The 13,128-nt window shown below is 37.9% G+C and overlaps 2 protein-coding genes across 3 annotated transcripts in view; one reads left to right on the top strand and one right to left on the bottom strand.

The window, feature by feature from the left end:
* LOC131946176 (DIS3-like exonuclease 2) overlaps positions 1 to 13,128 on the top strand; it is a 33,910-nt gene that overhangs the window by 11,991 nt on the left and 8,791 nt on the right. For both annotated transcript variants that reach the window (XM_059306827.1, XM_059306828.1), the window contains 8 exons: positions 7,976 to 8,075; positions 8,794 to 8,947; positions 9,185 to 9,297; positions 9,921 to 10,028; positions 10,273 to 10,341; positions 10,715 to 10,822; positions 11,502 to 11,638; positions 12,772 to 12,895. In XM_059306827.1, the coding sequence (XP_059162810.1) occupies positions 7,976 to 8,075; positions 8,794 to 8,947; positions 9,185 to 9,297; positions 9,921 to 10,028; positions 10,273 to 10,341; positions 10,715 to 10,822; positions 11,502 to 11,638; positions 12,772 to 12,895 (913 nt within the window). The remainder of the gene's footprint in view (positions 1 to 7,975; positions 8,076 to 8,793; positions 8,948 to 9,184; positions 9,298 to 9,920; positions 10,029 to 10,272; positions 10,342 to 10,714; positions 10,823 to 11,501; positions 11,639 to 12,771; positions 12,896 to 13,128) is intronic.
* LOC131946177 (uncharacterized) lies at positions 12 to 3,848 on the bottom strand. Its single transcript, XM_059306829.1, has 3 exons — positions 3,621 to 3,848; positions 1,572 to 2,501; positions 12 to 596 (listed from the first exon to the last, which is right to left on the bottom strand). The coding sequence occupies exons 1-3, from the start codon at positions 3,816 to 3,818 to the stop codon at positions 285 to 287; spliced, it is 1,440 nt and encodes a 479-aa protein (XP_059162812.1). The 5' UTR covers positions 3,819 to 3,848; the 3' UTR covers positions 12 to 284.

Raw genomic sequence — 13,128 nt, forward strand, 5'->3', positions numbered from 1 at the left:
TTATCGTTTGTGTCTTTGATTCCAGCAATGGTGGATTATTGTCCTCCTCTGTGGAAAACATCCTGTACTTATATCCCCACTGATAAGTACTTCAAGCACTTAAAAGTTCCAGCATTTAATGTAACTGGTGTTTGAAGTGATGCTAAAATTTGTACGGAAATGTTATGTTGCACAATGCATATTAGGACACATAAGTGGTCATTCATGAAAGATAGGAATATCTGGTTTTTTATTTTTAAAATGAATCCTTGAAGAATCGCAATAGTAGACAATGGCTTTGTCAATCAACGGCACTGCATCCTTAAAGTTCTTCTGAAACCTGAGCTGAATATGAAGAGTGTGAAAAAATGGACCAGGCCCATAAAGTGGTCTGCGTGCGACAGAAGAAAACTGTATTGGAGCATCCTGGACTCAATGCCAATAGGCAGGAGTGCTAGAATGATGTAAAAGATGGCTAGGAACCACAGGCGATGTGTGATGTGTAACGTATGGCCCAGTCTCATCCTGTAGTGTGAAGTCTTTAATGAATCTGGCAGACCGATGATTTCTAAAGGGGTGCTGTGTGTGTTGAAATGCTCCTGAATCTGGCGGTGGATCTGTGCAGAAGAGATGTACATCTTTTACATAAGAAAGTGTTGACTTTCAAAATAAAAAAAAAAGAGTGTTTCAGTATACTATAAGTTGTTAGCAGGAAAAATTGTATTTCTAGTTAACAATCACCAACCACAGGGTTGACTTGTTGCATTGTTGTAAAAATTTATGGAAATCTGAAATTTTATGACCCACATGACGAAGGGCAGGGTTTATAACTTAAAAAATTGATTTAAAGGCAATGTTATTAATCCATGCAGTAAAATGGATTTTTTAAAATCTAAAATCTTTTTATAAACCAACAAATATAACACAATATATAAAGATATATATACAAATACAACTAAATAAATAAGACACACATTGCTTATACCATTTAGTTCTCAGATTATGAGACCCTCGTCTAAAATTACCTTAAGCTCAGATTATAAAACAATTACTTACACAAACTCTAAAAGCTCAATACATTTAAAAATGAAAAAGCACTTAATTTTGTTTTTAGCCTAAATAATGTTTTTAAGCTTCTGATTTCTTTTTTAAAATAGAAAAAAACTTCTGAAAAGAATGGTGAAAATCCTAAAGCAAAGTTTTAGCTTTTGTTCAGCCTTAAATTTTACCCATTTGTGTAGAAGAAGATACTGGAATGTAAAACAATTGCCACTAAACAATGACATGTAATATAAACATTTGTTGCAATAATGGAATGGCATTGTCGAATGGTAGAGTGTAGATCTAGTGGCCAGAAAGTCTCTAGCTCAAGTCTGTTGGATGGCCATGAGCACACCCAGCTCTGATGGGTACCTAACTCAAGTTAGGGAAAGTAAAGGCGGTTAGGCATAGTGCTGACCACACCATCACGTCATATACTGAGGTCACAGAAACAGGTCAACTCTACTTTACCTGCCCTGTGGATCGCCCAGGTTCGAAAGGGTAACTTTACTTACTTGTTGTGAGTACAAAATAAATATAATATTATATACCTCTTGAGACTTGGGTTTCTCAAAATCTAGTATCTTAAAATTCTCTTTTTCATCAAATTTGGCTTTATCACAAATCTCTTCAAAACTATTATTCCAGTTTCTGTCTCCGCCCATGTTTTTTGAGTACGTAAAACCATTGTATGTGTTATATGGGGACGTAATACCCTTGCTTGTTAAAGCTCTGGTCTTCAGCTTGTTAAATTTCTTTCTGGAAAAACTCGAGTGTCCTTCTCTAGCATAGTCCAGCTTACAGGGCTCATGAAAAGGTCTGCGCGGGCTCTCAACAGGGGCTGGCTTGTTGCAACAGCAGTTTATGCTGAATATGATTTGTTGATTGGAAAAAGTTTTGCTAGACTTTTCAAGGCAGACGTAGCATTGTTCTGTTTGTGTGGTCTGGTGCACTTTTTCCACACCCTCGTAGCACGGCCACTTAGATACGTTGTTGGTGTTCATGTCGAACCAAAGCCAGGTCCTTGCTTTCGTCTCGACGACTTTCGCTTGTTCCGCACGAAATTGTAACCTTTCTTTAAAAGCTTCAAAATCCATTTTTGGCTTTGGTGCGATCTCCACTGGCTCTTCAACCGGTTCTGCGTTGTCAGGTATAAGCTCGCTATCATAGAATATGTTATCTTTTTTTGTTTTGTCACACAGGCTGATTCTGTTATGGAGAATGACAAGCGAGTAAGGGAAATATCTCTGCTTGTCAGTTCCAGACTCGGTCTCCGTGACTTCGTATATGATTGGTAGTTTCCTGGTTGTGCCTTCCAGGTCCTCGTAGTAGTGGATCTCCCTCCCTTCGGACTCGATGTTCTTTCTTTCTGTGTCGTAGACCTGCAGGGTGTACATCCAGTTCTTCAGGCTGATAACTTTCGTGCAGTAAAGGGGCAGCAAGAGGAATACTATGAAGCTGGTCACTATCTGGCTTATCATCTGTTCAAGAGGGAGAGAGTTTTGTTACATTCAAAGAAGCAATTGTTGTAGAAGTAATAAGGGTTGTAGCCTCAGCGTTTACAAAGACATATGTAATTAATGTTTATACCCTCATGGTTTGACTATATTGCTTAAGTTTTATTTTGTATTCTTCACTTAAAAAGCGTTTTGTGATACTAATATGCCAGATGATATGACTTATAAGTTGGCCCTAATGGGATTTTTGATGTGACTTCAAACCGGGGCACTAAATTTCTCTGTGAAATGACTTCTATATAGGGCTATGCCGTAAGATATGGCTTAGAGCTGTGATATACCTTGTGTTATGACTTATAAGCTGGGCATTAATAATATGCTCTGTGATGTGACTTGTGAATCAGGTTTGTACACATAGCAATAACCCGTAGAAATTTGCTATGTTCGTCTAATAAAGAAGCTACGGTTTCAGTGTTGCTCTACACTGCCCCCCCCCCCCCCCCCCATTGGCAGTTTTTATACTAATTTAATCATTATTTAACCTTTGTGTAGAACATATTGATTAACCTTACCTTTATATTCATGACATGAGTATAGCTGATACTAACACTAACTTCCCCAGTCAGTGTCCTGACCCTAAAGAGTTTCTTTCAGGCATCTTCCCCCTCTATTACGTCTACCCCCCCCCCCCCGAAAGAAATATAATTTATGTACAAAATATATACTTTATTTTTATATATATATATATTTATATATATTTATATATATATATATATATATATATATATATATATATATATATATATATATATATATATATATATATATATATATATATATATATATATATATATATATAAATATATATATATATATATATAAATATATATATATATATATATATATATATATATAAATATATATATATATATAAATATATATATATATATAAATATATATATATATATATATATATATACATACTTAAACCCCCTCCCCCCTCCCTCAGAAATGTAAGTCTGCCCCCTGAGTAAAATGTCTGAAAGAAACATTGCTAACCTGTAAACTAACCCAAAAGAGTTAAGGCAATACCAGCCACAGAAACATCAGTCATGCCTACAAGCAGGTGTCCCCAAAACTTACATCAGTCATCTTCATCCTCTTGTCACGAATCACCCTCCACGGGTGCTCCAGCAGCTCTGCTGTCTTGCACCTGGTGTAGACGCACGGGTACATGCTGAAAATGTACCCGTCCTTCCGCATAGCAATGGTTTCCTCTTTGAAGTTCAGGTAAAGCATGGTCCCCACTGCTGATGAAATCATGGCCAGCATGTTCCACATGAAGCACGGGTGCCTGATCTTACAGGGCGTTACTCTCGGTATGGTAAAGCGGCTGAACAGGACGAAGATGATAAGGTGGATCTTCAGCAGCAGTTGGAAGACGTTGTAGCTGGAGAGGATGCCGTGCCAGAAGGAGGTCTTGCTGACCAGAGGATAGGCTTGTAGAATGATGAGGGTGTTCTCGACGCCGTTGTTCATAGCGTGCAGCATGTCCACAGCCGTGAAGCACCTCAGCAGGCGGGCGGTGGTGGAGTAGGTGCAGCTCTGGGACATACACCGCATGACGAAGACGTTCAGCACCACTGAGGTCATCGCTACGGCCAGGAGGATGGTCAGCTGGGTAGTCTGGTCTTTGGTGTGCTCCGCGATGATGGCTTCAAATATTGGGAGGAGTTCGCCGGCCGGGGTGGTGGGTTCCTCCACAAAATACTGCAGGATGTAAGACGTCCTACTCTTGTACCTGGAACACAAGTTCAGTCGTTACTGGCAGGAAGTTTTCAGCATTGAAGTTTACATTCACTTGCTGTGGAACTAGTATTCTACATTAGCCAATGCTCATTCAACTACGCGGTCTGTTACTGCTTCAAGCATGCTTTGACTTAACTCGTTCGCTTAATCGCATGCTTGGAAAGTCTACGGCTTTTGAGGATAGGGTTTCTGGTTTCTTTGAGACATTTTTCTCCGTTCCGGAGGGGGAGGGGGAAGAAAGGAGGTTTTTGTGATAGAAAACCCCGGCAGTTTGGAGCGGTTTGGCGCCCTGAATTTTCCAGCATCTGGTATGCGTTGATAAGGCGTCCTGCACAGGGCGGTCGGATGTACTACTTGATTCAGCTATCAAGCTTCACCACGCGCATCCACCGGTGCCTTGGCTATCAAATGGCCCGGGGTCCCCCATGACACTATGGCGCCTACGTTTGTTATAGAGCAGGGGTCTCCAAACTTTTCAGTCCGAGGGCCGCATTAACTATCAAATTTCAGTTCGGGGGCCAGTTTCTTCCAGTCATGTCTTTGATTTTTCTGGGCAAAGTTCCTCAGCCATCACCAAGTAACGTTTTTTTTTCCTTGGACAAAAAGATATCCGCGAGCCGGATGAGAGGACCTCGCGGGCCGTAGTTTGGAGACCCTTGTTTTAGAGTACCATACACTAGGGACACGGTAGCCGACTATAATAGTTGACTAAATCGAATCAGGCTCGACCGACGGCGCCCTTTCGCTAGTCTAACCGGATTTTCCCAAGAGTTCACAGCAAAGCCCCTTACACCTGGGCTGGCGCCGAGATTGTTCTACCTCACTATAGGGCTTGTAAGTCTACGGTCTCGAAATCTACTAGCAAGTACGTGAACGAGAAGTTGTGACCTACTTACAAGCCCTATTATTGAGGGTGATGAAAGTAAAATAATAATTAAAAAAAACAGCACGCCCAGCGACCCTTATAAGTTATAAGATCTAAAAATGTGTTAATTTTTTTACTGGTTTAGGTATATTTTTTCCTCAACACCGATCAACATTTTAATAATTCGGAATACATGAGTTAGTGCGACATATGTGCTAGTTATTGTACTGAAGGTTGCTCTGAGTAAGATAAAAAAAATAGAAGCTTACTTTTTTCTGATAAATTGAGCGAATGGTCCAGTTGTATTGGGCGTTCTGTGTTGTGTGCCCCATGTAACCTATTCATGTGGAAAGGTTAAAGGAGCTTATTAATTGAAACAGTCGGAACTAAATTAACATAGGCTAAATGAAATGATGTCACGACGTGGCCTAGCGGTGGAGCGCTAGACTGCTAACCCGATTCGTGTTCGAATCCGGGTTCAAGTTAGTGGAACATCCCTGAGTTCACATAGCTCTGATGTGTACTGAACTCACGTTAGGGAAAGTAAAGGCGGCTGGGCATAGTGCTGACCACACTATCCCTTTATATGCCGAGGTCAAAAAGATGAGCTCTGATGTGTACTGATCTCACGTTAGGGAAAGTAAAGACGGCTGGGCATAGTTCTGACCACACTATCCCTTTATATGCCGAGGTCAAAAAGATGAAGTATCATAATCGGCGCCGCTAGTTATATGAATACTAGTGCATGGGAACTAGTCATGTTAAATTTCAATGAAAATGGTTCTGCACACGATTATTTTTTATGAGATGGGGAAAGGGTTGTCAGAAAATGTCATGCTTATGGGGGGGGGGGCAGGGGAGGAGATTTTGTGGCGTCATTTTAGAAAGGGTAGGGTCAGGCTATTTTTATGGTGACGAAATGTGAAAATAGGGGGTTAATGTTGGCTAAAATAGAGTGACATTTATATACATTTCTACACATTCTTCGTGACTCTACTACACTAAACCAATTCTAAAGTAACCCTAACATCGTCTTGGTCTTTACCGTGACGATACTAAGCCAAGTCTAAAATAACCCTAATAGTACCGTCTTCGTCTTTATCGTGGTGGTACTAAACCCAGTCTAAAGTAACCTTAACATCGTCCTTGTCTTTACCGTGACTATACTAAGCCGTCTAAAGCAACCCTAACAATTGTCTTCTAACCCTAACAGTTGTCTTCCTACCCTAATCCTAACATCGGTCTTGTAACCCTAACATATTGAAGACACATTAAATGAGAGTACCCATCAAACACATTTCTAAATACGTAATTACGTTTCTGGATTTGTGGAGGTCGGTAACTTAAAATGTAGTTTCTGCTATGTCGACTCAAAATATAGGCCTAGCTGTTACTAGATCTAGAACTGAATATATTCTAATCATATTTATTATGTTATCGTATAAACTAACCTAGCGCAAATTATGTGCATTTTGTTTATTCATTAAAATATAGGCCTACGTATAGCTATAGGTCTAGACCTAGCTAGACTAGATTTAGATCTAGATCTAGATCTAGTAGTATTATGTTCGAACACTAAACAAAAAAAAACACAATAAATTAACATGAAGATACATATTGAAAAATGACATATGGACATCGTTTTTAAAGTTAGCGTTAATACAGGCTAAGACAATGTGTCTCTATCTTCTAAAGACTTGCCATTATTTTGTTTGTGTACAGTAAGCTCTATCGCCAACAGAAGAAAACAAAAGCCTAGGAAAGAATCTTGATAACACGGTAATATCACGAGGCAAGTGTTTAGAAAAAAAAACTATTACTTTACATAAAAGGACAACAACAAAAAAATCCCATTCGCACCGTGCAAACAAAAATATATTTTGGTGCGCATTTTTTTACGGAGTGGTATGGTAGAATTACTGACAAGCCCTATGGGCTGCTTTACATGAAATAGCTAAGTAAAATTAAATCTCCGTTTATACTGGAAAAACAAACAGCATGGCGTTAAAGAAAAATACTGAATATTATATATTGTAAATTAAAATGGTCAGATTGCTGGTTGTTTTTGTTCTTGCTTTTTTTTTTTAACTGGCTAAAAAAATTACCTGCTATTAGAACACTTAGTCTAAATGACTTGCTGATTTTGGTGTTTGCCTAAATGTAGGGGTAGATGGCTGACTTAGAATCGTGGCCAAATAGCTGGCTGTTTTAGAATCGTAGCTGGCTGTTTTAGAATCGTGGCCAAATAGCTGGCTGTTTTAGAAGCGTGGCCAAAATAGCTGGCTATTTTAGAATCGTAGCTGGCTGTTTTAGAATCGTGGCCAAATAGCTGGCTGTTTTAGAATAGTGGCCAAATAGCTGGCTGTTTTAGAATAGTGGCCAAATAGCTGGCTATTTTAGAATAGTGGCCAAATAGCTGGCTATTTTAGAATCGTGGCCAAATAGCTGGCTATTTTAGAAGCGTGGCCAAAATAGCTGGCTATTTTAGAATCGTAGCTGGCTGTTTTAGAATCGTGGCCAAATAGCTGGCTGTTTTAGAATAGTGGCCAAATAGCTGGCTGTTTTAGAATAGTGGCCAAATAGCTGGCTATTTTAGAATAGTGGCCAAATAGCTGGCTATTTTAGAATCGTGGCCAAATAGCTGGCTATTTTAGAATGGTGGCCAAATTGAAATAGCTGGCTGTTTTAGAACTCTGGTTATCTGTTTTAGAACTGTGGCTATTTTAGAAAGCCAAATAGCTTTCTGTTTTAGAGTTGTGGTTAAAAGCCTAATTGTATTACAACACCAGTGGTGCTAAGTTCGAGTGTTTTGTTTTGTCCATAGAACTCTGGCCAGGAGTCTGGGAGAGGCTGGGGAGATTGAACCTGAAACCAGCGCCTTGTTGATAGAACTAGACATCGATGACTCTCCTTTCAGCGACAAGGTCAGTCTATCCACACCATCACATACAGGGAATATCGTCTGGGGTGTTCAGACTTGATGCTAATTTTGTTAGGTGACAGCTGACACCTGTCTGTTGACAGTGTGAAACTCATTAAAATAATATTAGCATTGAAACTCTGGGCATAATGGGGCATAGGGTTTAAACTGTTTAAAGAGCATATTATTTTAGGAAACTTATCACCCAAGGGAACACATTCCAGGGAGTATATCATTCAAGGTAGTATATTATTCTAGGGAACCTTTCAGGGAACACTAGTCCAGGAAACCTGTCATCCAAGGGAACATGCCATTCCAGGGATGATGTTATTCCTTGTACATATCATTCTATGGAACATAAACTTTCATGGAACTTGTCATCCCAGAAATCTCTCATCCTCTGGAGAATAATCCACTGAATGTGGCCCCCAAGAGAACATGTCATTGCAAAGAATCTGTTACTTGACCATGAGACATTCTGTAAAATGTCACTTAGGCACACAAAATGTAAAAGCGGTTAAAGATTGTGAAAACTTGAGGATATATCCCTGGACAAGATTATCTTTTTACCAAAAGTTATAGCTAATTTGTTTCAGTAGCACAATCAATTCATTGAACAGTGTACAACTGCTTCTAAGTTAAACCCCCTGTTGTGTGCACAAAGTAAATTCTAACATGTATTCACAGCTATGTCATTCCATATTTACATTGTTTCCCTTCAGGTAATTCAGTGTCTACCTACCAATCTTCCATGGACCATCCCTGATTCAGAATATGCCTATCGCAAGGATCTCCGCAGCTCTTGTATCTTTACGATAGACCCAGCTACTGCGCGAGATTTAGATGATGCGGTCTCCATTGAAGATCTGGGTGGTGGTAATGTGGAGATGTTTTTTTTTTATCCAACTGTAGCGCAAGATTAACATTACTTAATATATTTTTAGAATGGTTTGTTAAACATCATCTTAATTTTTTTTATGAGCCGTGCAGATTAACGCAGAATGTAGATTGTTATTATTTATGTTTTTAACTTTGGTATTTGAATCTGTTGTTCAGTACCATCATTATAAATTATTTAATGTTGCTAACTTTATATAATTTGTTTTGTTCCAGGAAAGTACCAAGTAGGGGTACACATAGCTGATGTCAGCTATTTTGTGAAAGAGGACACAGAGCTGGACATGGTGGCATCACGTAGGGCAACTAGTGTTTATCTAGTGCAAAAGGTAGGTTTTGATAGAAAACAATCATTGTTTGGTACAGACTCAGGGACGTTCTAGTGCCCATGTGTACTGTGTGTAATTTAGCTGTGTTAATTGAGTCTCATGTCTTACACAGGTTGTCCCTATGTTGCCTCGTCTGTTGTGTTAGCATGTGTGTAGTGTGTTTACTTTAGCTGTGTTGAATCCATGTCTTACACAGGTCATCCCTATGTAACCTCGTCTGTTGTGTTAGCATGTGTGTAGTGTGTTTAATTTAGCTGTGTTGAGTCTCATGTCTTACACAGGTCATCCCTATGTTGCCTCGTCTGTTGTGTTAGCATGTGTGTAGTGTGTTTAATTTAGCTGTGTTGAGTCTCATGTCTTACACAGGTCGTCCCTATGTTGCCTCGTCTGTTGTGTTAGCATGTGTGTAGTGTGTTTAATTTAGCTGTGTTGAGTCTCATGTCTTACACAGGTCGTCCCTATGTTGCCTCGTCTGTTGTGTTAGCATGTGTGTAGTGTGTTTACTTTAGCTGTGTTAATTGAATCCATGTCTTACACAGGTCGTCCCTATGTAACCTCTTCTGTTGTGTTAGCATGTGTGTAGTGTGTTTACTTTAGCTGTGTTGAATCCATGTCTTACACAGGTTGTCCCTATGCTTCCTCGTCTATTGTGTGAGCAACTATGCAGCCTCAACCCTGATGAAGACAGACTTACATTCTCCGTGATCTGGACCCTCAATGAGAAAGGGGAAGTAAGTCATTATATAGACATTTTTACTGCTTAGAGCTGTCTCACTTAAAGACTTATACTGATAGATATAAATGCATTAGTAAAATAGTTCTACATATTAAAAATCCTATTAAAACTTAGCTTTTCACAAAATAAAATATTTTGTATTAATATAATCACTGAGCATTTTCTAACATCTTCAGATTTTTCACAAAATAAAATATTTTGTATTATTATAATCACTGAGCATTTTCCAACTTCTTCAGATTTTTGATGAATGGTATGGGCGATCAGTTATAAGGTCCTGTGTGAAACTAAGCTATGAGCATGCCCAGGTAAGCAACGCTTGCTCATTTTGTGAGAAATAAACCCATTTAGGAATATATCTGTTAGTGTAAACTTTATTGTCATAAGTCTCTTGTTAAGACCCCTCATCTGATTAGACATGGGAAAGGGGAAATAACTTTAGTTAAGATTTTGGTTAGACCAGTATTAGAACAATAACACTTGTATTAAGTGATAAAACAATTTACTACACAATATCCTGCACAATACATCTTGATCCATATATAACATTTTAAAATTTTTATTTATTTTCTCTTTTTATTATATATTATTCTCACAAAGGCATTTATTTAAACATTTATTGTATAGAACACATAAACATTGAATACGTGCATTGTCTGTATTTTTATTATGTTTTATTAGGGCTTTATTGAAGATCCAGGAAGACAATGGCGCGATGACGAGTTACCTCCCATCACCAACTCATTTACAGCTAGTGATATCGTCACCAAAGTTCTTTTATTGAACAAAGTAATGTAGTATGTTACACTAATGTAGTAATTTGTAACACTGTGTGCAAAAAAATTTATTTGTAGCATTGATTTTAAAGTAGTAATTTGTAATACCAAACCTAATGTAGTATTTAGTAGCACTGAGCAAAATGCTTCTGATTGATTACTAATTGAAATTTCTCTGTTTTGTATTGGGCCTTGATCATAATTTAATTAGTATAGTGATATTGATAAAGAAAGTAGTTCCAATGACAAAGTTGATTTTTTTAGCATTTACAATCATTTTTGTATCAGAACAATAGTATGTGTGTGATTTTTTTTTTTTTTATTTGTCTTAGTTTTTTTTTTTTTGTGATTGAGTTTTTATTTACTATTTGTAAATTAGTAAAATATTTTGAATCAAAGTTATTAAAATAAGATTATTTTTGTGCGTGTGGGTATTTTAAAATAATTTTTAATAATAGTATTGTTCTTATTGCATGGGCCTATGGTAAGAAAAAGTGTTTTATGCCCATATTGATAATGGTTAAATATTAGTTTCATTAAAAAGTAAATACATATCTTCTGATTTTCTAATCTAATAGCAAGCAAGAGCTATGCTAAATTTCAAATTTAATTAATTCAACATATAAATATTGCAATTTTATGGATTTGTGTGAATAAAGGTTCTAATTATGTTGATTTTTGTGTGCTTACAGATCGCGGTAAATTTGAGGAAGCAGCGATTTGACAATGGTGCACTCAGACTAGATCAGGTTAAACTACAGTTCGCCCTAAATAAAGAATCGGGTTTACCCAATGGCTATTCTGTGTATCAACAGAAGGACAGCAATAGGTGAGGTTTGGATGTCACTTTTTATCTGCGTTTTTTTGTCGTAATGTCAGAGTTTAAAAGAGTCCTATATTCAAACACTTATGACAGCACTACAGAGGCTAAAAAATACCTGCAGCAGAATTGTGCTGCAGTGGATCCCGGGCCACTGCCAGATCCAGGGTAACGAGATCGCAGACCAGCTGGCAAAAATTGGGGGAAAGAAACCACAACCGGAAATTTCGCTACACCCAAAAGAAATAAAAAGAATAATAAAAAACAAACAAACGCAAATGTGGTCTGTCACACACCCTCACTACAATAAAGACTACGGCTATTATAATTTAACACGAAAACAACAATACACAATCTTTCGACTTAGAACAGGCCACAACAGACTAAATCAACACATGCACAGAAAACTGAAGGTTGGGTGTGGCGAAATGTGCCCTTTGGCAAGGCCCTGGAAAATACGGAGCACGTACTCCAGGAATGTACTTTGTATAGCCAAGCACGAGTCAGACACTGGCCCCTGCCCACCCCACTCAGGGAAAAATTATATGGGGCACCTGCCAAACTGGAGACCACAGTCCGGTTTGTCCACGAAGTTGGACTTGTTGTCTGAATCCTCCACCATATTCAAAATTAAGAACGAAGAAGAAGAAGAGTTTAAAAAATGTTGACTACACCTACAGTGATGTAAGAGTTCAGCATTAAGTCCAGCCACATTTAATTTCCCTGAATATAGTGGACATAACTCTAGACTTTTTGTTAGTGATTGTGTGTTCTACCACTCAACCACACTATCCCCTCATATCATGGGGGAAGTAAGGATGTCAAACATTTGTAAGAGAACAGACCTAAGAGCTTAAGAGCTGAGACTAATATAAACCGGGAATTCTTTCAGACAATTTTTTCCAAGAGATGCGTGGAAAAAAACTGAAAAACTACATATATAAATTTTATATAAAGAAAATAAGAACCACAACTTTTAGGGGTTTAATCAAAGGCCCTTGCCAGATAAAATTGAGTAAAAAAAAAGCCAAACTTTATTTTTAAAAAAAAGATGTATGTTTTAGAATTCTTACTTAATAATGAAGTAGTGCACCTGTTATTTTGTAATTGTGCGTTGATGGGGTTTGTTATTGTTTATACAGGCTGATTGAAGAGTTCATGCTGCTAGCAAACATGGCTGTCGCTCATAAGATCAAAACAAGCTTCCCAGATACAGCCATCCTCAGACGTCACCCTCCACCTCAAGTCAAACCTTTAGAGGCAGTTGTAAGATCATTCTAACCTATTAACGTCTTCTCTTACTATTCAGTTGTGGCTCCATACATTTATAACATGTTAAACTCTACTTTTGTTTTAGGTGCATCCATTTTTAAAACACATATTATAATGTTAGTATGTTAGATAATTTAGAAGTAAAACAGGCCTAAAGTGTATAAATTTACTTACCCCATTATCCAGTATAATCCAAATTACTCATTGTCCAGTATAACCCAAATTAC

This window comes from Physella acuta, unplaced genomic scaffold (genome assembly GCF_028476545.2).
Source record: "Physella acuta isolate Inbredline_101_S28 unplaced genomic scaffold, ASM2847654v3 ptg000547l, whole genome shotgun sequence".
Taxonomy (NCBI): Eukaryota; Metazoa; Mollusca; class Gastropoda; family Physidae; genus Physella; species Physella acuta.